Source organism: Vipera berus, assembly GCF_964194415.1.
Source record: "Vipera berus genome assembly, chromosome: 13".
NCBI lineage: Eukaryota > Metazoa > Chordata > Lepidosauria > Squamata > Viperidae > Vipera > Vipera berus.
The window spans coordinates 5,045,075-5,071,767 of NC_138216.1; the positions used below are offsets into that span (position 1 = coordinate 5,045,075).

The 26,693-nt window shown below is 44.7% G+C and overlaps 3 protein-coding genes across 5 annotated transcripts; 2 read left to right on the top strand and 1 right to left on the bottom strand.

The window, feature by feature from the left end:
• The first annotated feature begins 1 nt into the window (after position 1).
• On the top strand, positions 2-5,311 carry AIMP2 (aminoacyl tRNA synthetase complex interacting multifunctional protein 2). Of its 2 annotated transcripts, none has more exons than XM_081337860.1 (4): positions 2-43; positions 2,114-2,320; positions 3,585-3,816; positions 4,792-5,311. In XM_081337860.1, the coding sequence occupies exons 1-4, from the start codon at positions 29-31 to the stop codon at positions 5,175-5,177; spliced, it is 840 nt and encodes a 279-aa protein (XP_081193986.1). In that variant the 5' UTR covers positions 2-28; the 3' UTR covers positions 5,178-5,311. The 2 variants fall into 2 exon arrangements, with proteins under 2 accessions (XP_081193986.1, XP_081193985.1); XM_081337859.1 differs by having other exon boundaries at positions 3-190.
• Positions 5,312-5,638: 327 nt separating this feature from the next.
• On the bottom strand, positions 5,639-25,133 carry EIF2AK1 (eukaryotic translation initiation factor 2 alpha kinase 1). 2 transcript variants are annotated; one of them, XM_081338092.1, is made up of 16 exons: positions 24,671-24,800; positions 21,941-22,033; positions 20,904-21,062; positions 19,823-19,959; positions 18,541-18,572; positions 17,952-18,051; positions 17,461-17,541; positions 16,512-16,612; positions 16,019-16,075; positions 15,582-15,855; positions 14,086-14,194; positions 13,435-13,541; positions 7,717-7,837; positions 7,543-7,622; positions 6,404-6,637; positions 5,639-5,847 (listed from the first exon to the last, which is right to left on the bottom strand). In XM_081338092.1, the coding sequence occupies exons 3-16, from the start codon at positions 21,010-21,012 to the stop codon at positions 5,716-5,718; spliced, it is 1,674 nt and encodes a 557-aa protein (XP_081194218.1). In that variant the 5' UTR covers positions 21,013-21,062; positions 21,941-22,033; positions 24,671-24,800; the 3' UTR covers positions 5,639-5,715. The 2 variants fall into 2 exon arrangements, with proteins under 2 accessions (XP_081194218.1, XP_081194217.1); XM_081338091.1 differs by lacking the exon at positions 21,941-22,033 and having other exon boundaries at positions 24,671-25,133.
• ANKRD61 (ankyrin repeat domain 61) lies at positions 9,990-12,426 on the top strand. The gene is made up of 2 exons (XM_081338625.1): positions 9,990-10,032; positions 11,248-12,426. The coding sequence occupies exons 1-2, from the start codon at positions 10,028-10,030 to the stop codon at positions 12,266-12,268; spliced, it is 1,026 nt and encodes a 341-aa protein (XP_081194751.1). The 5' UTR covers positions 9,990-10,027; the 3' UTR covers positions 12,269-12,426.
• Positions 25,134-26,693: the final 1,560 nt, after the last annotated feature.

The window sequence follows — 26,693 nt, forward strand, 5'->3', positions numbered from 1 at the left end:
CCGTGGCCTGAGGAGAAGCGGCGGGGCGATGCCGATGTACAAGGTGAGGCCCTTTCAGGACGGCGCCGGCTCGGCCGTCCTGGCCCAGCACCTCCCCACCTGCATGTACCGCGTGCGCTGCGCCCACCGGCCGGCCCAGGCCGACGGGCCCCCCGGCCTTGCCGCCGCCTCCTCGCCGCCGCCTCAGCAGGTAGGAGCCGCTCGGCCCCGCGGCGCCTGTCTTGGCCGTGCTCCCTGGGCCCGAGAGCGCGTCGCACCCTCCCCAGGCAGCCCCCCCTTTTCCGCCCCAAGCCGCTCCCCCCTTCGGACTACAATCCCCATCGTCCCCAGCCCCCCTTTTTTCCCTCTTCCCCAAGCCACTCCCCTTTGGATTGCAATGCCCATCCTCCCCAGCCCCCCCTTTTCCGCCCCAAGCCGCTCCCCCCTTCGGACTACAATCCCCATCCTCCCCAGCCCCCCTTTTCTTTTCCCCAACCCACTCCCCCCTTGGATTGCAATGCCCATCCTCCCCAGCCCCCCCTTTTCCGCCCCAAGCCGCTCCCCCCTTCGGACTACAATCCCCATCCTCCCCAGCCCCCCTTTTCCGCCCCAAGCCGCTCCCCCCTTCGGACTACAATCCCCATCCTCCCCAGCCCCCCTTTTTCCCTCTTCCCCAACCCACTCCCCTTTGGATTGCGATGCCCATCCTCCCCAGCCCCCTTTTCCGCCCCAAGCCGCTCCCCTTCGGACTACAATCCCCATCCTCCCCAGCCCCCCGTTTTTTCCCTCTTCCCCAAGCCACTCCCCCTTGGATTGCAATGCCCATCCTCCCCAGCCCCCCGTTTTCCGCCCCAAGCCACTTCCCCAACCCCCATTTTCTGTCCGGACCCAATCCTATTCGGACAACAATCCCCATTCTTCCCACCTCCGCTTTTCTCCCTGCCCGGAGCCCCTCCTCTTTCGGACTACAATCCCCATCATCCCCCGCCACCACCCCGCCACTTCTTTCCTGTCTGCTTTAAATCTTGTCCCGAAGTTTGCCTGGCTCCAAGTCCCATCAGCCCCAGCCCAGGCTGGTGGAAGTTGTAGTTCGAGAGCTTTGGAGGGGCGGCCTTCCTCAGAGACCCATTGGGGTCCCACGAAGGCTGGGGTAAGAGAAGGGACTCCCTCCCCGCCCATCCCGATCTGGCTGTCTTCCTTTCACTTTCACTTTCTTTCAGGAACACATTTGCAATGATTGCCTGGATGTATTCGTGAGCGTATCAAATGTGTATTAAAAATTATTTATAGTATTAATGCAAAGTGACTATGTAGCTTACAGTAAAAATCAAATGCCAGGGAGAGCATTAGAACTGAGGGGTCCTTGGTGCTCTCTGAGCTTGGTTGTTGCCTTGCAGACATTTCATGACTCAAACTAGGTAACGTCAACAATGCTAGTGTTGTTACCTGCTAGCGATGATACTAGCACTGATGACGTTACCTAGTTGGGTCATGAAACGTCTGCAAGAAAACAAGCAAGCTCAGAGAGCACCATTGTCCCCTCCTTTCAACCCTGAGCTGTAAATATTCTCTTTTATTGCTACTGGACTTTATTGAAACGCATTGAATATCAATGCAGCTCCTCCTTGAGGGACATGGTGTGTGTGTGTGTGTGTGTGTGTGTGTGTGTGTGTGTAGATAGATGTATGGATAGATAGATAGATCTATAGATAGAGATAAAGATAAATGAACGTCCGTTCATTCCGCCGGGACCTGAAGACCTGGCTCTTCGAGCTCTCTGGCCCAGGCTGAGAATTTTAATTTTAGTTTTAATCTTAATTTTAACTGGGGTTTTACTTGTGCAGGGATGAATATAATTTTTTAATCTGTTTTTAACTTTTGTATCTCTGTTTTTTGATTACCCTGTAAACCGCCCTGAGTCCTTCGGGAAAGGGCGGTATATAAATGTAATTAAATAAATAAATATATAAATAAATAAATATATAAATAAATAAATTAAATTAAATTAAAATAAAATAAAATAAAATAAAATAAAATAAAATAAATGCACATAAAAAGGGACATCCGGAATACCTGATTTTGTTCTGGCACAATACAAAACAACGAAGTAAAAGCTAACTTAATTTTCATTCAGGATGAAGTCGATCCAACACTCCAGGCACTTGAATTCCGCCAGGAAGAGATCTTGAAACGTTTGTATGAATTGAAAGCTGCTGTGGATGGCCTCTCCAAAATGATCCAGACACCAGATGCAGACTTTGATGCCACTAACATAATTCAAACAGATGACCATGTTTCTCTAACCGTCAGCTCTGCAGAACTTGATAGTCTGCTTGGGAAGGCAAGTTGGATTTTGAATTGTTTGCACTCTGCCTGCTGAATAGTTTAGCCAAAGTAGATGTGTTTTTCTGTTGCAACAAATAAGTTGCAGTCTGGCCGAAAAGTACATTTCGTGATGTCTAAGGAGGTTCTCGGTCATCCAGGTCATGGTTGCCCTAAAGATGCTTTTTCAAGAGGGAATTGGACTTTGTTTTTCCTTGAAGTCCTTTTGCTTCTCATCCAAGAAGCTTCTTCAGTTCTGACTGAAGAACTCAAGAGGCTTCTTGGATGAGAAGCGAAACAAAGTCTGGCTGCCTTTTGAAAAAGCGCCTTTGGGACACATTTAGTGGCACAAAAGTTACATTGCAAAAGTATCCGCCAAATAGTAATATAACTTTGTCCCAAGCCAACACTGATGCCAGGATTAAATTTCGGGGTTTTAAGGAAATAGAAGGTACGCTTAATTGTTCAACATTGGCCTGAAAATGAGAGGAACCTGTTTGCTTTTAGTTATCTACAGTTACTTTAGCTAGCATGAGCAAAAAGCTATTTAAATGAAACTGTTGTTTGTGACAAATGCCACTTTGTATATTAATAGCTAGCCAAGTAAAAATAATTAGCTCCTTCTCTTTTATTTGGGAGCAGCATTTGAATCTCATCTCCTGTTTTCTATGGCTTGGAATATCTGAGTTGGAACAGATTTTTTGCTATTCCAACCTCTGCAGAGTATTGTTGCCTAAATATTCAGTTGCTGTTGGTACTAATTGCCAGTGGTTAATTGGCACTGATAAATGTAGAGTTTAGAATTTGGAACATTTTGCAAAATACTGTTAGCACTATTTCGTATTCTAACTATTGTTCTGTTTTTATAGGTGTTCAAATGTGGTGGCGCCTAACGTACAATTAATTTCTAAGTATGACTAAATCCAGATCCAGTTCACCATCTGTTTAGGATGGAGATCCATGTTTTTTTTTCTATGTGCGTGCTCTATTCTTGCAACGTGCTTAGAGGTCTACTGTTTTTAAGCTCTCAACTGACATATGTACTGTCTTGTTTCATCTTTTGTCACCTATGAGAGCCACTTATGTCATCCCATTTCTTCTCCACAGCTAGCTTAAGCAGTGGGGAAGACGAATAGGCAGCGTAGAACTGCACTGCTATTAATCAAATGGAAGGACACAGTGCTAAAAAAAAGTTCATGATATTAACTATTATATGTGGGAAAGCTTTAGGAAAGTGGGAATCTCCTGAGCCGTTCACTGAAGCCAAGTTTGTTTTAAAGCAGGATTATGGTGGTCTGAAGGATATCGTGATCAATGCGAACCCCTCTTTCCCTCCGCTGTCGTTGTTAATTCTCCACAGTTTTCTGTGTGAGAAGTACAAGACGCTTTCAACCGTTCACACACACTCATCTGTGAAAAACGTGCCAGAAAAGCTCCTCAGATGCTTTGGTGAGCAGACAAAGAAACAATCGCGCCACGAATACCAGTTGGGCGTTACTTTAATTTGGAAAGATGGTAAGTCTACACGTGCTTCTTAATAGCGGCTTGCAGAGTTAGCCCACACCATTTATTGATTAAATTCATAATAAGAGAATGGGTCTTTACTGGATGTCAGTTCTTTGGAGCTGTGGGGCTATATAAACCTTAAATAAGTCTGATGTAAGAGGGAGAAGGGGGAGGTACGTGAAGATGGGTTGGTTGCTACCTGTTCATTTTGTGGTAGTTATGTGAAAAAAATCAGCTTGGCAACCATGAGACATCATAAACATGTTGGGAAAAGAATGGTGAATACAGTAGTTCTCGACTTACGACCATTTTCTGCACTTACAACCATTGCAGCCTCTCTGTGGCCACGTGACTGAAGTTCAGATGCTTGGCAACCAGTTCATATTTATGATGATTGTTGCAGTGTCCCAGAATATTGTGACCTCCTTTTGTGACAATGGAATGGAATAGAATAGAATAGAATAGAATAGAATAGAATAGAATAGAATAGAATAGAATAGAATAGAAATATAGAATAAAACAGAAATACAGAATAGAATAGAAATATAGAATAAAACAGAAATACAGAATAGAGTAGAATGGAACAGAAAATAGAATAGAACAGAAAATAGAATAGAATAGAGCTGGAAGGGACCTTGGAGGTCTTCTAGTCCAGCCCCCTGCTCAAGCAGGAGAACCTACACCGTCTCAGACAGGTGAACGTCTAGTCTCCTCTTAAAAATCTCCATTGATGGAGCGCCCACGATTTCTGGGGTGCAAGCTGTTCCACATCAGATTCACTTTACAACTGTGTTAAGAACTGCAGCGACTCACTTAACAACTGTGGCAAGAAAGGCCGTAAAATGGGGCAAAATTCACTTCACCAGTCCTGCTTAGCAGCATAACTGTTGGGCTGAATTGTGGTCGTAAGCCGAGGACTGCCTGCATACACCAGCTCTCCGAGCCTTGCCAGTCTCTAATGCCCCATCGGGATTATCCTTCCAGTGCCAAAACCCCAGATGAAGTTCAGCGTTCAAACCATGTGCCCCATTGAAGGCGAAGGGAACATCGCGAGGTTCTTATTCTCCTTGCTCGGCGGAAAGCATAACGCCGTTACCGCCACTCTGATAGACAGCTGGGTCGACACCGCCCTCTTCCAACTCCAAGGGGGAAGCAATAAGGAAAAAGCAGCCGTCCTGCGAGGCATGAACGCAATCCTGGGCAAGACCTCCTGGCTGGTGGGCAACGAGTGGACGGTAGCAGATGTGGTGACCTGGTGCGCCCTTCAGCAGACGGGCGCCACCGAGGCCGTCCCAGCCCACGTGCAGAAATGGCTCCGGTCTTGTGAGAATCTGGCACCTTTTAACGCTGCTCTCAAGCTACTGAAGTGACTTTCTGTCCTGCGGGCGAGCAAGCAACTTGCAACTTTTTCGACATCTCTGGCTACGAGTACGAGCGGATGGATGGATGGATGGATAAATCAGATTTGAGAAATAACCAAAGCTGTAACGCCAATAAAGTTCATCAAGAGTTGTCCTTTGTAAAGTGGTGGTACTTCAACAAGAAAACCGGGCCCGCTGGGCACATCCTCCCGATCTTGGTAACAAAACGGGCTGGGTTTTCCTTCTGAGATTATTTTTTTTTCCCCTCCCGACTTTCCTAACTGCTCCCGTCCAAGAGTTAACAGCCCCCTCCCCCAATCCTGCTTAACTTCTTTGGGATTAACCAAGATTGTCTGGTCTTGCTACCTGCTGTAACTACAGCATTGACTTTTAAATTTCAGAAACTAGAAAGAATTTTAGGAATGCTTATTTCCGATTTCCATTCGGTTCAAATGAGAGACACGCCAGTATGGACTTGGAAGATTTTATGTAAAAAAAAAAAGACAATTTAAAAGTTAACACGACGACAAATATGCTTTTGGTTCGCTTAAACAGGAGATCCGAAGGGCTTGATTCGGTCTCTTTCGTCCCTCTCTTCTAACAGCAGCTTAATTTTTTCTTTCAGCAGTTTGATTTCTTCTTCTTGCTTCATCACTTTCTGCTGAAGCGCGCAGATCACCTAAACGAAACCAAGCAGGCAATTATTGCTGCCTTCCCATATACAGAGTAACGCTAGCAAGGATAGGAGAGGGATATCATTTTTCTACGTGGCTGCTCACTTCTTTTTTTAAAAAAAATTAAGAATAGCCATCTTACTTTCATTTAAATTATATTCCTTTTTTTCTTTTTTTAGTTTATTACGGTTGTTAACTAGCACAGGAGAATTGATATTCGAAATTAGGGCTTATTTAACTGGCTTATTATGCATTACGGCAATTATGGGCTAAGTGTAATAATCTGGGCTCATTATCACCAATTATAATCATCCAGGCTCACAATAATTAGGGACTAATTTGTCTTAACAATCAAATTACGATGCTCAGGCTTTAACCGAATAACACAGCTGGAAGGGCCCTTGGAGGTCTTCTAGTCCAGCCCCCTGCTCAAGCAGGAGACCCTACACCATTTCAGGCAAACGGTTGTCCAGTCCCTTCTTAAGAACCTCCAATGTTTATGATACTCTGTGATGAATGTATAATAATTTGGGTAATCGGGATCATCTTGCCAAAGCTTACATTTGCCGAATTATGGAAGAGTTCGCTGTCCAGCAGCTGAAGGGCGGTCGGTCTACGCGAGGACGTGTTGCTGGTCAGTAATTTCACGTACTTGGCCTGTATAGGCCACTTCCCACAAAAAGAGAGCGGGAGACTGCCCCGTCTTAAGCCCATCAGAACTTCCGTTCTCTCCATTTCTGTCCCAAACGGCTGGAAGAGTTCAAACAGGATGACGCCCAAACTGTACATATCCGACTAGGGAGACGAGAAATGTTCACGGTTAGAACTCTTCTCTCCCCCCCCCCATATAATTTAAATGCAACTTTTAATACAGAACCCTTCAGAATCAATGTGGGGATGTGCCCTGTATAGCAACAGCTACGGGGCGGGAAATTTTGGCAAAAGCAGAAGCGTTTTCCGAGATTGATCATTCCCGCTTTTGCGCCAGCCTGGCAATTTCAAAGCTGCACCGTGCTGCATTTTAGGCGATTGTTCTAAAAAAAAAAACAACCCCTGAAAAGCCCAAATAATTGGGCTATAAACTCTCGTTGCCAGGGTGCTCTGTATCTCCCTCCGAGCTTGCTTTCATGTATTTCTTTTCTTCTGGATAGGCCACCAGAATTCTAAGGCAAAACACAATCGTGGTAATTTTGTAAGGCGCTGCAAAGACCACTTCGGGTTTTTGTTTTTTTTTTAAAAAAAGAGAAATGACCTCTGATCTCTTGAAAAGCTTACAGCTAAATGGTTTGGGAAGGATTAAAGACTGCTGCTTGCAGTTATTCTATTGTTTCCCACGGCTGGTTGGTGGGAGCATGTGTATTTCAATAATTTTCCACGTCCGACGGTTTTATGCCCTGTTAAATCGGCGGCTAGAATGCAGTTATTGCAGGCGAACTCTGCCCACCGTCGAGAGTTCGATCCTGACCGGCTCAAGGTTGACTCAGCCTCCCCTCCTTTCAAGGTCGATAAAACGAGGACCCAGATTATTGGGGGCAACATAGTGACACTGTGAATCGCTCAGCAGAATGGGACGGTGTATAAGGCTAAGCGCGCTACTGCTATTCTTTTATGTGTCCACTGACTTCTGAAAGATGGAATTTCACAACTGAGGCCCTGTTTTTAAAAAGCTACAGTTAGACTGGAGGTCCAGATGGCTCTACCTTGAAATCATAATGAGAGCCTCGGAGTTGTTCAGGAGAAGCATACAGACACGTGCCTACTCCGGAGGTATGGATGAAGGCTAAACCAAAACAAAGGGAGAGCGTTAGCAATTAAAAATAAAATAAAATCAAGCCCTGCAAATCAATAACCAAAGCACCGAGTGGAATAATTACCATAATTATTCTCTGCGCTTAGCAGGTGGGTGTTATCTTCCTCTATAATATCTCTACAGGCTAACCCAAAGTCCCCTATTTTCACATGGTGGTTAGGTCCTTGGAGAAAGATATTCCGGGGCTGTGAAAACAAAGCAAATGCACTGATGATGTTACCTAGTTGGGTAATGAAACGTCTGCAAGAAAACAAGCAAGCTCAGACAGCACCAAGGATGCTCATTTCCACCCTGAGCTACAAATATTCTCCTTTTTTTTTGGTACAATACAAACGGTTCTGAATGTATTTCAGAAATTTCAAATCGCATTTCAATTACATTGGGTGCAAAAGATTTAGAGCTGACGAGATTCCGGTTATGAGCACCAAGTAGGGGACCGGCCTTGAGAGCCCTCAAAGGCCCCTTTCTATTCTAGGTGTCTTCTCCAGTGGTGACAGGCGCAAATAACCAGAGACCCATACATGTAAAGTTTAAGTTGGCTACTTTATTGTTTCCTGCCTATTATACAGGAATCTCCCCAGTTCACATGAGAACTACTAGACAAGGCTTTAAGGCAGGGGTATCAAGCTCGCCGCGTCACGTGACGTGTTGCGACGTATCACAACTTTTTCCCCCTTGTCGAAGCTGGGATGGGCGCGGCTTCCGAGTGATGCACCCGGCCCGTGGGACGGCAGTTTGAGTCCCCTACTTTAAGGTATTCAGGGAAGGTCAAACCTAGGTCTTTTGTGTTTACACAGAGACTCCAGGCTAATTCCTCACTTGACTCCTGCTCCCAGCTGGGATGGTTGCTCTTCAACAAGTGGAGACGTCAGCCTGAGCTGAATGACATTTTTTTTTAGAGGCCATACATCTCTTTCTCTTGAGCTGCAACCTTTTAGACTGATGAGATCACCTTCTAACTGGTTCCAGAACCAAGCACCATCATCAGAAAAAGAACAATGGCTCAAATGTAAGGTTCCCACATGCATTTTTTTCCATACACAACTGCCCGTTTTTCTTTCCTAGCATGGGTAATTTGATAAGACATCCCTGCAAATGGGAAAGCGAATCGACGGACGAAAAATTAATTGAGGCAATCATGACCAACAATACATCGATGCTTCAAGATTTACTGCCATCCCATTCAGTTTACCAAACGGTTATCTGCCAGGTAGCTTATCTGCTAGATCTAAAAGGCTAAAATGGAATTTAAAACAGAATACAGGTAGTCCTCGATTTATGACTACAACGGGGCCCTGTCACTAAGTTAAACATTTGTCAAGTGAGTTTTCTCCCATTGTTTTGACCTTTCTTGCCGCAGTTGTTAAGTTAGTAACAGGATCTGGCTTCTCCGTTGACTGCTTGTTAGAAGGCTGCAAAAGGGGATCACGTGTCCCCTGGGACCGTCGTAAAATGAGTCAGTGGCCAAGGGTCCACCCCACGATCACATAATCGGGGGGATGCTTCAATGGGTCACCAGTGTGAAAAGCGGTCATAAGTGACTTTTTCCCAGTGCCGTTGTAACTTTGGACGAGCCCTACGTGAACTGCCGTAAGTCGAGGACTACGTGTAGATTGAATTTTATGTAGAGTGTCCAGAGCCAGGACTTCTGAAAAAATGTTTAATTCAGAAGGACAAATTTCATACCAAAGGGTCTTTAAATGTGATTTTGGACCTGAACATTTTGACAAGCCGCAGAACGACCGTACAGTCTTATGCAATCTCTAATTAAAAATAAGTTCCACTGACCCTCTCTTAGAATTTAAAGTTAAATGGGACTTAATTCTGAGTTAACAAGCACAGGCTTATGTTATCAGGCCGTCATCTTGTATTGTGCCCAGAGTCACTTTTAGTGAGACAGGCGGCTATTTTAAATTTGACTATTGGGATAAAATAAAATCTTACACGTATATTGGATTAAGCACTCCCTGAAAAAAATGAAGCTTTTTTTTTTAGTCAATCCTTCCGATAAGTTATTATAATGTAGATTGCAGAATATTTTAGCAGGCTTCCTACAGAAAGTCCTGCACTTTGCAAACAACCAGCAAAATGTGTTACAGCTAAACTTTCTGCAACCACTTTCTAGGCACCTAAAACAGTTAGTTGAAGCTCAGATCAGATTCAAAGAATAAGCTGCTTCTTAAGGCAGTAGAACAAAATGTATTATAAATTACAAATAGCCTTCGGATGGTCTTGATTTAAATAAACCACATCAAATATGATTGATTGCTCCACTAGCTTACATGTTGCCAGTTACGTCTTTTATATCTTTTTCCTCCCTGTCAAAGAAAAAAGGGAGATTTGTGCAAGGTAATACCCAAAATGAAGATCCTGAAATGAGGTAATATTTTACTAAATATTTTACTAAATAATACGGGATTTGGGAAATGTTTAGCAGCAAGAACTGTCAGACACAAAGAATCAGAACCACACATAAAATTCCAGCCAATCTGATTTATTGCTTATGCCTATAGAAGTAATACTCCACTTACAGCCACAACCCAAAATTTCTGTTGCTAAAGTGAAACATTTGTTAAGTGAACGTTGCCCCATTTTATGACCATTCTTGCAGCAGTTGTTCGGTTGTTAAATTAGCAATATGGCTGCTAAGTGGATCTGGCTTCCCCATGGACTCTGCTTGTCAGAAGGTCACCAAAGGGGGTCTGATGACCCCAGGACACTACAACCATCATAAAGACGAAGCAATCACACATCCGAATTTCGGTCACAAGAGCTGGGCAGGCTGCAACGGTCGCAAGTGTGAAAAAACAAGTCGTAAGTCACTTTTTTTTCAGTGCCGTTGTAACTTTGAACGGTCACTTAAATGGACTGTTGTAAGTTGAGGACTACCTGTATACAAGAATCTACTCAACTAAAGGTCAGCACTACGCTGACACTAGAAAAAGTCGACGGAATTCAAGAGGGATTGGGCTTAGGCCGTTTGTGGGAATGTAATGACTCTAGGCTGATTCCTCTCTTGACTCCACCCCCTGTCCTTTTCCTACAAGAATCCATTAAGACTGTCGACTCAAGCAGTGAAGGACCAAACCTTTGGTTAGTTGGCTGGAGTTGATGTCATCACAGATTCCCAGAAAGCACCACGTAATCCTGTGGTGGCGAACCTATGGCACGCGTGCCACAGGTGGCACCCAGAGCCCTCTCTGTGGGCACGCGCGCCGTGGCCCCAGTCCTAGCCCTTCAGCTGGGTTTTATAAAACCTCTTTGCTTTAGGCCTCTGCTGCCGCGTGCAACAAAACCCCAAAAGGTTAAACAATCGATTTCAACTTCTCGCTGGAAAAAAAAAATCTCGCAAAGTTGGAATTGATTGATTGAACTTTTTAGTCCCACTCAGTCTGCTGTTACCCCTGCAGTTACGCCCACCCAATTGGCCATGCCCACCCGGCACCTGACGATACATAAGTGATTTTTAGGTTGCAGTGTGGGCACTCAGTCTCTAAAAGGTTCGCCATCACTGTAGTCTATTCCCGCGGTATTAGATATTCCATTAGAGAAAAAAAATACTTGCCAATATTTGATTTTATCCCTGCCCGTTTAGCCACCCGAGAGCAGAATGCTCCGCGGAGAAGCCCCGCAGAGCAGAAGACAGGAATGATAGCAAGCATCTCCCTCTCAAATTGAAGAAGAGCGTCAAGACCCCAAACAGTGACCCGGCTGGCCGCCGTGATCACCATCCTCTCCATCTGGCGGTCACCATGGGGTGCCATCACCTAATCCCCGCCCTGCTGAAGCGGGGGGCAAGAATAAACGAGAGGTCAAAAGCTGGCCAGACCGCTCTTCACCTCGCTTCCCAAACCCTCGACCACCAAGCCATTCAAATGTTACTCCACTGTGGGGCCGAGGTGAACTGCGCCACTCCGATGACCCAAGAGACCCCGCTGCACTTGGCCGTCCATGCCTCGTCCTGCAAGGCCGGCCTCGTCCTAGGGGCCGACGGGAAGTGCGTGGCGCTTCTGCTGATGAATGGGGCTGACGTGTGCAGGAAGGACTGGAAAGGACAGGAAGCCCTCCACCTCGCTTGCCGAAACGGCCGGGAAGACATTATTAACCTCCTCCTCAGTTACGGGGCGGACGTGAACGCCTTAACACTGCAAGCCGAGTCCTGCCTTTTCCTGTTCCTTGAAAAAGCCGCCAATCTAAAGACGGCCAACCTCTTCTGGAGGCTGCTAAGCCTCTCCTACCCTCTGAAGCTCACCAACGCCGACGGCCGCCTACCCCAACTGCTAGAGGACCCCTACTGGGAGCCGCTGAAGGACGTACTCCTTCAGGTGTCCAGCGAAGTCTGGTCCTTGCAGGACATTTGCAAATTCAACATCCGGAAGGTCTACGGCGGGAACTCGAGATACTGGCTCAAAGAGCTGATGCCCATCGACCTGTGGGACTCGATCTACGTAAGCCAACAGTTCTCGTATGCTTTGAAAATCGTCGAAAGGATTTTCGACTGCGGGCACCGCCAGTCCGAAGTAGGGGAGAGGCCCTGGGATACCAGCTTCCTCCTCCTTTTTCTCCTTAGCGTGATTCCTGCGCTGTGGCAGGGTCCGCTTACCCTGGGACGCTAGTTTTATTCTGACGGGTCGAAATAAAATCGAAAGCATCAGCTGCCATGGTTCCGACAGATGAAACTCTTCCAAGAACTTGGAGGCCTTGTTTACCTTAAAGAATCTTTATTCGAGTAGCGTAGCGTCGGCGCTAACATAGTCAAAGCCAAAATTTTGAGTTCCCCTCCCCTGAGCAGATAGTGTCAAAGCACAGTTCCCTCCCTCAATTAACAGTCATAAATCACATTCCCCAATTAGTTTGAAGCTCAGGCTTCCCCTCCAGTTCTCCAGCCCGCCAATTCTTATCACCTCTTATTTCAATAACCTTGGTTCTCACACTAGGTTCAGTGTTATTATGTCTAACTAGATTCTCATCCACATTCCCCACCCCCCTCCCCAGCATCATCTAACTCTAAAAGCAAAAAAAAAAAGAGAAAATGGCTGCATCTCCATCTGTTGTCGATGCAAAAACGTCTGATGTGAGCAGCGTTGACATCGGCTTTGTGCTCCGAGTCAGTCCGCCCAAGCGTGGATTTTGAGGGACCGCACAACTCCCTCCGTTTGAAATATTTCAAAAGAAAAACGGAGAAGGGATTCCTGCATTTGGAGGTGTGCCACAGGCATCCAGCCCAGCCTTTTGGGAAAAAAAACCCGCTGGGAGCAACGCGGTTCCTGGTCCTCAACTTTACGACCACAATTGGGCCCCAAATTTCTCTCGCTAGGCAAGACATTTGTCCCGCTTTACGACCCTTTCTGCCACAGTTTCCCCACTGACTTTGCTTTTCAGAGTCACAAAAGGGATCACCTGACCCCAGGACGCTGCGTCTGTCATAAATATGAATCAGTTGCTGAGGGTCTGAATTTTGATCACTGACCCTGGGAAACCTGTTAACGGTCGCTAAGGGTGAAATACGGCCGTAACTCACTTTTTTTCCAGTGCCCTAAATGAACTGTTTTTAAGCCGAGGACTCCCTGTAATTGTATATTAAAAAGGCGTTCGTCGGTTTGAAGCAACAGAAAGGTGGGCTTAAGTAGGAATTTCCACGGTTTGCCGTATCTAACAAAATGCCAACGTGTGACGGTTTCTCGATTCTGAATATTTAACCACACATCCAAGTTCTTAATGCATTCTTTGACTGCAGAATTTCTAAATACCCGGCCTGGCTCCAAAGAGGTATTTTACTTACTTTAATGTCCCGGTGCATGAGCCCATTACTGTGGATATAGTACACTCCTTCTAGCAGCTCCTGGAAAATCTTTAATGTCCAGTGTTTCTCAATATGATGATAAGGATCTTTAAAAACATTAAAAAAACAACAGTTTTTGCACGTGCAATACTGGAAGGTCACCAATGAAGGCAAATCGACGTGTCCTGGGATATCTGGGTCAGTTACAGGGACCGGACGTTTTTGTTTTCCGAACTTTTGGACTGGTGTTGAAGGCCATATTTGGGGAATTTCTCTCTTGCTAGCTGGGCTCCAGCAAAACTCAGAATACAAAACCTTTGGTTCTGCTGACCAACCCAGATTGGATCCAGTACTGGAATGTCTTTATCAACAGCTTGTTAATGAGTCTCTTTGAAATAAGTGGATTAAAAAAAAAAAGAACCAGGCAAGCATCTTTTCCAGGAGTTGCTTAGACCAGGGGTTCCCAACCCACAGTCCGTGGACCGGTACCAGACCGCGGTCCGCACAAACAAAGAAAGCCCCATCCACAGGATGCAGGCAGCACACAAAACCACACCCCCTCCAGTCCGCGGAAAAACCTCCCTCCACGTAGCTGGTCCCTGATGCCCAAAAGGTTGGGGAACCGCTGGCTTGAGACATTTTAAGACTTACTAGAGGCATCTGTTGCTTTCAGACACAAGTCGTTTCTGCTGGCAATCCAGTCACACAAAGAAGCTTCGCACAGTTGCATTTGTATGTGAAGCATCAGGTGATATTCAACCTAAGAAGGAAAAGAGGGAGGAGGGACTTTCGGTTTTTCCAATGCGCCACAAGAAATAGGTATAATACTACACAAACCCACAAAAGTCTAAGCGGTTACAACCTCGGCTTAGGCAGCGGTGGCCCTATCTGCGAGAATTGCTGCCGTCTCCTCTTTTTTTCCCCTGGAGCTTTGTTAACTTTGAATGGTCCCAAAGTTAACAAAATAAGGGACACGGTGGCTCAGTGGGTTAGGACGCCGAGCTTGTCGATCAGAAGGTTGGCAGTTTGGCGGGTCGAATCCCGAGTGCCGCGTAGCAGAGTGAGCGCCTGTTACTGGTCCCAGCTTCTGCCAACCTAGCAGTTCGAAAGCACGTAAAAATGCAAGTAGAAAAATAGGGACCGCTACGGTGGGAAGGTAACAGCGTTCCGTGCGCCTTTGGCGTCTAGTCATGCCGGCCACATGACCACGGAGACGTCCTCGGACAAGCGCTGGCTCTTCGGCTTTGAAACGGAGATGAGCACCGGCCCCTAGAGTCGGAAACGACTAGCATGCATGTGCGTGGGAACCTTTACCTTTACTTTAAAGTTAACAAGAGCTCTGAAAAGAAGAGGAGACAGAAGCAATTCTTGCAGATAGGGCCACTGCTGCATCCCCACCGTCGCTTGATCAGGTGCTTGTGGCGCCCAGGGGGAGGGCATTCTCAGTGAGTGCGCCAGCCCTCTGGAACTGCTTACCAACTGAAATCCGGATGGCCCCCGACCTCCGCACCTTCCGGCGCGACTTAAAGACTTACTTATTCCAGCAGTCCGGCCTGGCCTGATAGCTCTGATAGCTCTGACAGCTCTAATTGGGGTCCCAGTTTGTTTTGTTTTGATTATTGTTTTTCAATACTGTTTCATTTTGTTGCCTATCTTACTCTGTACACCGCCCCGAGTCCCTCGGGAGAAGGGCGGTTTATAAAAACAAATAAATAAATAAATAAATAAATAAATAAACAAACCAGCATACAAAATGTTCTTGGGGGATATGTGTGTGGGTGTGTGCGATCACTGTGACCTTCCCAGCTGGTTTCTAGCAAGCAGGACTCATTTAACAACTGCAGAGATTCGCTTAATGACCGTGGCAAAAAAAAACCCCACACAAAACACTGCTCCCCACTTCACCCAGGTTGTGTGAATCCCCAAGGCTGGGCTTTATTCTGGAAAACGGACAAATCTGAAGCACGCTTTTCACGCAGTGAACACAATCCCCCCCCCTTCTCCTTCGCTCCTCTTCAGATGCAATCCCACAAAGGGATAAATTTCAGAAGCCAGGACCAGATTTTGCATCTACAAAGGTGCTTAAAACTGTCCTGCAAAAAGGCCGGAGCATAACGAAAGCCTACACAAGATGAATTTCTACTAACCATACAAGGCTGGTGGGAAGGTCTCTCGTTTTGGGGATCTTCACCCGTGCAAGAATCCCCATCTTCAGTGCAGCAACGTAAGACCGAGGACTGATTTCCGTTATCCCTTAATTCGTGGCTCGTGTCATTTTCCCCACTGCTGCCGTACGTGCCAGGAGGAAGTGTGCAAGCATTCCCGTCGCTTCCTTTAGAATTTCTGCCGAGGGAATCCTCTGAGCTCCGACTGGCAAAGATAATGGAACTGTCTTCCATTTCTTGAATGCCAGTCTGGTCCCTACACAAAAAAAGATGGGGGGGAACCCCTCAAAATCAAGGAAGGGAAGGGAACTGTACAGCCCTTCGTGGTCCAACATTCCACCCCCCGAATAATTTTATTTATTAAAAAGAAATTATTTTAAAAAATGAGGCAGTTCTTGTGGAATCCTAGAATACGTTACTCGGAATTTCCTGGCTGCGAAGACATTTTGAGAGACGGAAGATCCATGACTAAGCCACCTACAATGGAGAAAGAAGGACATTTTATAAAGACAGCGTTACACCGTTGGGTTCATACGAGGTGCACAGCGTGGAGATCAAACTGGATTTCACTATTGTGGTGGGCAGAATGCAATTTATTTGTTGGGGCCATCGTGGGGCAGGTGAACGGGTCAGAATCCACCCTAGGGACTGTGTTCCTTCCATGCCTTTGGTTTTAATCCTTTAATTGCTGCGAATTTTAATTTTAATAGTTTTATATCTCGGCTTTTATGCCACTGTAAGGCACCTGTTTGATACAGCAGGACAAGAGGTGGCTTATAAATTCAATCAGTAAATAAAATGGAGAGGGTGAGACGAAGCCCACGAATCATAAACTGCGGCGCGCTGCCCAAAGTCAGGCAGGTGAGACAAGAAGTATAGATATGGAATAAACAAACAAGAGAAATATGCTCCCCTTTTGGGCCTGCGGGCTGAACGTGTTCCATCCAAGCCGTGTGGTAACCTACAATGTGCGGATGCTGCAGCTGAGCCAAGACTTTCACTTCCCGTAGGACCTACGGAAAGATCCAAGAGATGGACTTGTCACCATAGGTATGACCAGGTAAGCCGCTCTTTCCCAAGATGCCCGTAGACTTTCCGGAAATGGAACTAACGAGTGCCTTTCGCTTTTGCCCTTACCCACCACCTGTCAGGCGCAAGAAATCAAGAAGCCAAGGCTGTTCGCGTGAAGGCAGGTTTTATTGCACGCGAACGTTCTCTACAAGAACCTGAGCTACTAACGGTCAAAGCGAATTGGCGGTAGAGAGGAGGCAGTGGAATTCAAGACGGGCTGGATTTAGATCTCTTGTGGGCGCGAAGGGACTCAAAACGGATGATGTGCTGGACCCCTCCCTCGGGCTCTCTCCCTGGTCCTCTCCTGCGTCACCAAAAGAGGTAACGTCCACCATAAGGGCGCTGCAAGCTCAAGGGCGCCCCTTGGAAAAAAACCTGCACCCTCCCAAGCAAATGGTTTTGAGTTGGATGATGGCAAAGATTGCTGAAGAGCTTTCTAAGCCCCCATCGACGTTGTACTGGGGGTACAAGCAAGAAATAGTAGGCGGGGTTAATTGGCAGGAAGTGTCACAGTCAAAAGTGGGTGGGGTTACTACTATTCAACTCCAGACCTTCCTGGTTTATTCTCTCTCTCTCTCTCTCTCTCTCTCTCTCTCTCTCTCTCTCTCTCTCTCCATTCTTCTTCCCGGAAATACAGTAATTTTGCGGCTAGTAGATTTTTGAAGCAAGGCAATAAAACAGCAAAGTTTCTGCTTGCAATTGACAGATTTCTTTTAATACTAAACATCGACTAACCGGGATGCCTGTCTTTGCAAAACACCCTCCAGCCAACGCGAAACAAGCCTGTTACCTTCATGCAATCCCGTTTGGTGGCTTTCTTAATCAGGATTTTTTTAATCGCGTAGAATTGACCATCGAGTTTATTTCTGACCTGAAAGGAGACCAATAAGGCAGAAGGGCGTTAAGGCAAATTTAGAACAAAGGGTGACGTGAATGACACTGGCATTTCACAAATATGCAGTGAGGGCGGGATATAAATGGAATAAATATCACCTGCCAGATTCGGAATATGGGCCTAGGGTGGCAAATAGGGAGAAAGACCATACGTGTATCCTGACATCACTGCACAAATGCTACAAATTATGTAATTCAGCAAATCCAACAATTTATTGTTTTAAGGGTGCATGCTTGCATCGTATTTTATAAATCTGCTCAGAATAAAATCTTAAAAGACATTGAAAGAAGGCCTGCCACAATTTCCACCCGCCATCGATGAGCCTTATTCTTCTATCCGACTATAACCAATGCTAATGTTGTTGATATATAGTCAGTTATAAATACCTTATATACTGTTCCATAGCCTCCTTTCCCAAGCCGTGAAATCTCATCAAATTCGTTAACATAACGGGATGTCTGCGCTTCGAAGAGGATTTCGTTCTCCCTAATTTTTAAAAGAGCCTATTAATACGGAGTTGTCGTTTAAAAAAAATCAAATACCACCCACAATACATTTAAAAAGGGGAAATATTCCACCGTGTAAAACTTTCTTTCATGGATAGATGAGCAACGTATGGAAATAGAAAAGAGAGACCCACGTACAAAAATATCCAGATTGGTGACAGCCTACCAAGCATCAAGCTGCTGCGTTTTATCCTGCCTTAGACGCGTCTCACTTTTTCCAGTTCAGACACAGAAAATTTTTCACTCAGAACAGAAACCAAAAGTCTTTTCTTGTGATGCCCAAGGACTTTTACATTACATGATTTACGGTTCAAACCGGTAATCGGAATTTTAATTTCCACAATGCAGGGACTCCAGAAGCTGCTCTTAAGTGCTTTTCAGAGAATAAAGCTCTTCCAAGCAGTTTCAAAGTCGACGTGTTAAATAGGCAGCTGGTTTAAACATTATTCCTGGAGCTTTGAACACGTACCTGTTTGTGTAGGAATCACCAGGGCCAACTTCCTACATGACAGAGAAATGAAGAAAGAGACGATTAGTAAGTAACAAATACACCAACAACCTAAGATATGCAGATGATACCACTCTAATGGCAGAAAGTGAAGAAGAACTAAAGAGCCTCTTGTTGCGGGTGAAGAAGGAGAGTGCAAAACTTGGGTTGAAACTAAACATGAAGAAAACCAAGATCATGGCATCTGGCCCTCTCAATTCCTGGCAAATAGATGGGGAAGAAATGGAGGTAGTGACAGATTTTATTTTCCTGGGCTCCAAGATCACTGCAGATGGGGACTGTAGCCAAGAAATTAAAAGACGCTTGCTCCTCGGGAGGAAAGCCATGGCAAATCTAGACAGCACACTAAAAAGCAGAGATATCACCCTGTCAACAAAAGTGCGTATAGTCAAGGCTATGGTCTTCCCAGTTGCAATGTATGGCTGTGAAAGTTGGCCCATAAGAAAGGCCGAGTGCCAAAGAATTGAGGCCTTTGAACTATGGTGCTGGAGAAGACTCCTGCGAGTCCCTTGGACTGCAAGGCGATCAAACCGGTCAGTCCTAGAGGAGATCAACCCTGACTGCTCTTTAGAAGGCCAGATCCTGAAGCTAAAACTCAAATACTTTGGCCACCTAATGAGAAGGAAGGACTCACTGGAGAAGAGCCTAATGCTGGGAAAGATTGAGGGCAATAGAAGAAGGGGACGACAGAGAAGGAGGTGGCTGGATGGAGTCATTGAAGCAGTAGGCCTGAGCTTAGATGGACTCCAGAAGATGGTAGAGGACAGGAAGGCCTGGAGGAACATTGTCCATAGGGTCGCGATGGGTCGGACACGACTTCGCAACTAACAACAACAACACAACCAAGAAACAAAAAATGGATTTCTGTGAAAACAAAATGAAAAAGCCAAGAGAACAAAAAGCCAGCCGTCTTTAAACAGAAATGTCAATCCAACAGAGAAGCAGCTTTGAATTTCTTTCACTAAACAAACTCTGGTAAGTCGAGAACTAGCTGTAATGGTGGTTTTTTAACCCCTCTGCTCTCCTTCCGGAGAATAAGATGCGGTGACCCCCCCCAAAAAAGACAAACAAACAACCACATCACAGCCACAGCAATGAACTGCCAAGCGTCCTCATTTTGCACGATTAAAAGAGATGATTTGAATTCCCAAATATTGTTCTAGCATTCTTGTAATGGGCCTGCCAGGAAGCAGAGAGAGGGGGGGGGGGAGAGAGAGAGAGAGGAAAAAAATGAGAGCATTACCTCATTGTCTATTTGCTTGTTGGCTGCTTTCATTAGTTCAGTAATGGCTCGATTATGCTGCAGTCGCAAACTGCTGAATTCTTCACAAACGGCGAAATCGGAAAGCAGACCCATCTGAGTAAATGTTTTGCAGAGTACTGTATGGGGAGGGGTGGGGTGGGGAGAAAAGACCATTTGAAAATAAACCAAAAACTCTTCCAACACTTGCCTTCATTACGTTTTTTATGGCTTCAACTCTACTTCCCATTGCTTTTCTTTCATTTAAAATATGAGTCCCAGAGGGTGGATTTCAGAATAATGAAAAGTTAAGATATTAATACAACTAACGGTTATAGCACAAGTAGCCTTGTCCAGCCCTTGGGATGTAAAATCCAGTAAAGTATAGCAGCTGCAAACCCCCCCGGGTGATAAGATTTTTAAAAAAGCAACTTTAAGAGAAAAACAGGAAAAACAGGTGTGCTAAGATTTCCTACAAATACTGGCGAGGCTTATAATCAGGTTTATAGCGGTCAGCAGCTTGTATACAAAACAGAGGGCCAACCCCACTTCTAAAGCTGACATTAGCTAGTTGGGTCGTGAAATGTCTACAAGAAAAGAACCATGCCTAAAGAGCGCCAAGGACCCCACCGTCCTTCTCCTCCCTTCTTCTCTCCTCCTTCTCCACTCTGCAAACCCAACTCCCTCCTAGCACTGATGATGCTACCTAGTTGGGTCATGAAATGTCTGCAAGAAAAGAACCAAGCTCATAGAGCACCAAAGACGCCACAGTCCTTTTCCCTCCTCCTCCTCCACCACCACCTCCTCCTCCTCCTCCTCCTCCTCCTATCCCACTTCCTTCTAGCACTGATGATGTTACCTAGGCTGGGTCATGAAATGTCTGCAAGAAGAAAAAAAAAACCAAGCTCAGAGAGCACCAAGGACCCCACAGTCCTTCACCTCCACTTCCTCCTTGTCCCCTTCTCCTTCCTCCACGTTGATTGAATTGAACAAAATTGAGATCAAAGGAATGCTGTTCTGTGGGTTTATTCGCTGGGAAGTTATCAAACTACTCCGTTAAGGTCAACTCAAACCCTTCACTAACATTGAAACAAACGTCTCGAACGCGTCGGATCTTGAGCGTAGACGTGGCAAAGATGCTCCAGCAGAGATACTAGCAGCAGCTGATTGGCGAACGAGGACTTGATGTTCATTAATTTCTGGGATCCGTTTGTACCCCGAAATTCAGCGGGCCAGTCAGAATCTGAAAAAAAAACACAAAACAAAAAGGAAAGCTGGTTTACATCTTCAGTGCCCTGAAAATAAGATTTAAGGGACTTTCAAAGACATTGGTGTATTTGGAGTGTAAAGTGTAAATCAAGGTGTCCAGTTTTGGCGATCTTAAGATTTGTGGATTTCAGCTGCCAGAATTCCCCAGCCAGCAGGGGTTATTCTGGGAGTTGAAGCCCACAGCTCTTAAAGTTGCCAAGGTTGAACACCCCTGGTTTAATTTGTGTAAAGAATCCAAATTCAAGGGCCATTTGATTTTCTTCCCCCTTTTTTTCTGTATATTTCCTGAAACAGATGGAAATGGTGCAGAATAAAGCAATCATCCATTATTAATTTCAGCCTCCTGTTTATGCCATAGAATATCAACGGTGCAAAGCTGTTTTATAGTCCTGTGAAGCTGCAAGATCCAGGCTTGTAAGAGGAATGCTTGCTTTTCATGACAAATGGGATGCAATAAAGATGCCATCCACCTCTAAGCCTGAGTTGCTTTATGAAGGCCCATATATAAGAAGTAATCATCTCCAGAATTATTATACCATCTATTTATTAGTCATACATATGCTGTTATATGGGGGGGGGAAAGTGCTGTTATTCATTTATAAAAAGCTTTACGGCTTTTTCTGTCTATTTGCTGTATATTTATGGTACAAGCTACAGTAGTTATTAAGGTTTTTAAGAACAAAAAATGCAAAATAAAAATATAAATTATGGCATATGGTAATTTTTGCCTATCTCTGTGCAAGCAGCTAAACTGATTCTCTCTAACACTTATAGCAGGAAATGCATTTGTGAAGATTCACCAGATGTACCGGTATGTGTTGTAGTGTTGTGGGAAAAAAAATACGCACACACCTACGCTGAAGCATCAGTGAGTTTTCCTCCAATTCCAATTCCTATTAACTGGCATCCAGCTTAGCCTTATGCTGATCACAGGATAAATCAGTTCTAAATGGGAAATAAGATGAATGCTGATCTTCTTTCATCCCTTTCACGTCCATCGATGTGCTAAAAGGTTCGTCTGATTTATACCTGACTAACAGAATTTATTTTGGAGGCCACTAACGCTGTATGTGTGCAGCAGACCTCTATTTAAGGGAACCTAATTCAGAATTGCAAAGATCCTGGTTTTGCATCTGAGGCCACAAGAAGGACGCTGATGCAACGATATTGCAAACAGAGTCACAAGACCCAGTCACAGAAATGATGAAACAGTTCCTTCCTTCCCTTAGCTGCCTCAAGATAAAGATCAATAATGTGAAAGTTCAGCCATCCGATACCTTTCAACATGTAGACTGTGATATTTCAAGCACTGTTGCACAAAGACCACTAAACACAGTCAAGAAAGACAAAGTAAAAAGTGGCAACAGAATTACAGGGAAAGTAGCTTATTTGACTGAAAATACACAACTCTTAAAATGCCTCTTCCTTGTTTTGCAAAGATTTCCCCCCACCCTCCGCAAACCAGGCAGAACCAAAGGAACACTACTAGGTTACATCTTAGCCTAAATTTTAAATCTCTGCCCAGAAACCCAGAAAAAATGCAATATTTCTTATTTTCCTTACGAGAGGTTTAGCGGTGTGTTTTTTTAAAATAATCTTTAAAAAAGCATGTTTACAAAGAAGACTTGTCAATTCGCACAGTGCAAAAATGAACTCTTTAAGTTCATTTTATGGAGGAAATAAATATAGGTAGTCCTCGACTTAGCGTTCAAAATTGAGGCTGGAATTATGGTCATAAGTTACTGCAGCCCCATAAGTGGGTTGCCATGTGACTGGATTTTACAACCTTTTTTACAGCAGTCGCTAAATGAACGGCAGTCATTAAGCAAATCAGTTTTACCCAATGGGCGTTTTGGGGGGGGGTTGCAACTGGAAGAAGTTGCCAGAAACCAGCCAAAAAAGTTTAAAATCACAGTCATGTGATAGACGCTGCAAATGGCTACAAATGTGAGTTGCTTGCATGTGCCCAAAATGTTATCATATGACCAGGGGGGGGGTGTTTGCAGCTGTCAAAACTTTGAAATTGGGTCTTAAGTATTTTTGGGGGTGTCCATCTTAATGTTGAATAGTCACTAAGTGACTGGTCCTAAGTCGGGGACTATCTGTAGATGTAACAAACAATTAAGTTATCTTTAATTGTTTTTCTCCTTGAATTATGGGAAATACCTGAATGTGTAGAAAATTAGCATGTTGATTTTTCTAATTTTTCTAGATTGTTTTTTTTCCTGTTCAATCATGTCCGATTTGCAAAAATTGCCCGAACAAGCCCGGCGGGTACTTTCCAGTGAAAAAGCATTCAAACAGAAATTGAACAATCCTATTTATTCCCTGTTCAGGGGAATGCTGCTAAGTCTGTTTTGCAAATGTGGAGGTTGGTGGGGTAAACTGATTCCAATCCTGGAATTAACCAGCTTTCTTATTAGCAGCTGGAAGTAGCAATTTACCCTTCATTTTGCATCATTTGCCTTCATCTTCCTCTCCATCAACTTTGTAACCTCCTCTTGTTAAATATCAAATTATAAAAGGCTGCCCTGTAGGGACCCTTGTCTTCGGCAATTCATTGAACAAAACACAAGAGAGGAAGGTGAGTGACACTGTATACATATGTCATTAAAAAGCCGACTTTTTATACAAGCCCCCATTACAATCCCCAGTTGTATATTAAATGAGCTGCTGCACATGAACACATACCTTTCCCTCTAAAATAATCATCTTATACACACCCTATTGACAATCCCCAGTTGCATACATAATCCAGAGATTCATAAATATATATACATAAAAACAAACCCTAGATTATGTTCTCCCCCCTCCTCTCTGTGTATGTGTGTGTGTGTGTACAAACATCAACATACACACAGTCTCTTTCATACATATACTACACTGTACATATATATACATGTACCCCACCTCTAAAATAATCATCTTTCTATGCACATTCCCTCACTTAACAGTTCCCAGTTGCATGTAAAATAATCTAGGAAAGGAGAGATAGATAGATAGATGGATAGATAGACGGACACAGAATAATGATAATGATAGATGATAAATAGGTAGATATATAGGTAGGTAGGTAGGTAGATAATGATGATGGAAGATAGATAGATAGATAGATAGATAGATAGATAGATAGATAGATAGATAGATAGATAGATAGATAGATGATAGATGGATAGATAGATAGATAGATAGATAGAGATAGATAGATAGATAGATAGATAGATAGATAGATAGATAGATAGATAGATAGATAGATATAGGTAATAGATGACAGAAATACAGATAGATATAGGCAGAGTATGGATAAACAGATATAGTGTGTATCTCTCTGTGTATAAATAAGACAACCTATTCTGTACACACACACACACCTATTCTGTACACACACACACACACGTATGCACGCACAAACAAAAGCTGTGCACCCCAACCCAGATGCACCCCATCCCTCTCCCTCCCAACTCTTTTGCTGTTCATTCCCTTACCACCGATGCACTGATACACGTGTACACACAACCCCACGTTATACTCCCCCCCTCCAACACCCTTATTTCGTTCCAGCCGCCCTCCCGGCCCGCGCACCGTCGAAGGGCGGCTCGGCTCCGGGCTCCGCCTCGAGGAAGCCGATGGCGGCGGCAGCGGGGGCGGCACCCCGCGGCCTCCCAGCCCCGCCGATGCTGAAGTTGGCCTGCCTCCGCCACATGGCCGCGCTCCGCAACGCCAACGCCGCTGCTCCACGGCCCGGCCCAGCCCGGCCTGCCGGCCCGCCTTCCTCCCGCGCTAGGCCCGCCCGCCCGCCTGCTCGCATGCTCGGCCGGCCGGCTGGGCGACGCCCCCTGCCTGGCCCGTCTGCTAGGCCGCCACTACACTGCCCATAGTCCCCGGCCGGGCTGGGAGGGCGAATCCTGAGGGCGTGCGGGGTGGGGGAGAAAAACCCGCCAAACTGAAGGGGTTACTATTCGTTTTATTTTATTTTTTTTTAAAAAATGGGTTTTATTTATGAAATAATTAGGGTTCTTATCAAATTTGTGATGATTGTGGATAGTCAGCCAGATGTTCAGGCTGGACTGGGCATTTTTGCCCACCTATCCAGGACCTGGAAGAGGCAGATGTGGTCGCTTGATGGTGCTTAAAGGATTAATGCAGAAGGGAAGCTATTCCTGATAAAGCTGCCTTTTCCAATTGACTAATGGTGATTTTTGTCCATGCTGATGGTGTTTCGATATTACTATAATGGTTGGTTGCCCAATCAGCCAGATGCTGAGGCTGGATTTGGCATTTGTGCCCTCCTATCGAGGCCTTCCCAAGGACCTGGGATAGGCAGATGTGGATGTTTGATGGTGCTAAAGGTCTGGTGCCCGCTGCCTTTTGCGATTGACTACCGTAATTTTGTCAACGCCGTGGTGTTCAAGTGGTACTCCAGATGTTTTGCAATTGCATCCAATGGGCCTGTTGTTATGATAATGACGCATTGCACCGTCATCCAGATGTTGAGACTGGGTTTCGTATTTTTAGCCCACTATCAGTCCTTCCCAAGGACCTGGGATTGGCAAATGTGGTTGTTTAATATTTAAAAAAATAAAATTTGTATTACAATGCTAAAGGCAGGATGTAAGCTGTTCTAAATCAAGCTGCCTTTTGAAATTGACTAATGGTGATTTTTGTCCATGTTGATGGTGTTTCGATATTACTATAATGGTTGGTTGCCCAATCAGCCAGATGTTGAGCCTGGATTTGACATTTGTGCCCACCTATCGAGGCCTTCCCAAGGACCTGGGATAGGCAGATGTGGATGTTTGATGGGATTAAAGGTTTCCTAAATTTTTCCAACTGAAGGTGCCAAAGAGTCCAATCAAATGAGGTCAGGTAAATACAGCGCAGGTTATTCAAAAGCCTATTCCAGCAAGTGAAGGATGCAAGTGTATCTCTGGAGATGTTTTTAAAAGACTGCTCATGTCAAAAATGAGAAATGAATATTAGTGAGAACAGCTAACTTTATTATAATTTGCATTTCACTGAAATAATAAATGCATTCCCACTGCTAACATAGCATTCAGATCAATTATTTTATTTAAATTTGGATGGGACCTTACACAATAAACCTATGCAACATTAATCTCATTAAACTCAGCAAGACTGATTTTTGCTGAATTTCATCCATGATGTTCTTTTTTTGGATCGGGTAGAAAAGATGCTTTTAAATTTGTATGAGTATTCAATAGGACATCTTTTTAAAAAACGCATATTTTACGCAGGAGACATCTGTGTCAAGCTAATGGGGCCATCCATTTCCCTGGAGAATATGTACTGTAGTTCAGGAACTCAGCAAACAGAGAGGTGATTAATTAAATCACATCTTCTCACTAATTGAACGTTATGCTGTAATGAAGCCTTCTGCTTTTTTCATGAACTGTAACAAAAATTTACAATAGACACACTCCTGTTCACCTTGTAGTTTGTATGAACTTTCTGGAGGATTTTTCAGTTTCCTGTCAAAACCTAACAGATTTCAAAAGTGAATGCCTGGTGAGTGCTATCAAAGGCACATCTTTTATCATTTTTTTTTCTTCCCAAGAACAGAGAGATTTGTGGAGGACATATAGAA

What these genes read in the sequence shown, in the direction of transcription:
- AIMP2 (XM_081337859.1), top strand. Translation starts at nt 29, where the DNA reads ATGCCGATGTACAAGGTGAGGCCCTTTCAGGACGGCGCCGGCTCGGCC. An exon ending in CCTCGCCGCCGCCTCAGCAG is followed by an intron (nt 191 to 2,113) that starts GTAGGAGCCGCT and finishes ATTTTCATTCAG; the next exon opens with GATGAAGTCGATCCAACACT. An exon ending in TACTTTAATTTGGAAAGATG is followed by an intron (nt 3,817 to 4,791) that starts GTAAGTCTACAC and finishes TTATCCTTCCAG; the next exon opens with TGCCAAAACCCCAGATGAAG.
- EIF2AK1 (XM_081338091.1), bottom strand. Translation starts at nt 24,896, where the DNA reads ATGCGAGCAGGCGGGCGGGCGGGCCTAGCGCGGGAGGAAGGCGGGCCG. An exon ending in AGCCGAGCCGCCCTTCGACG is followed by an intron (nt 21,063 to 24,670) that starts GTGCGCGGGCCG and finishes TTTTTTTTTCAG; the next exon opens with ATTCTGACTGGCCCGCTGAA. An exon ending in GAAAGCAACAGATGCCTCTA is followed by an intron (nt 13,542 to 14,085) that starts GTAAGTCTTAAA and finishes ATGTTTTTAAAG; the next exon opens with ATCCTTATCATCATATTGAG.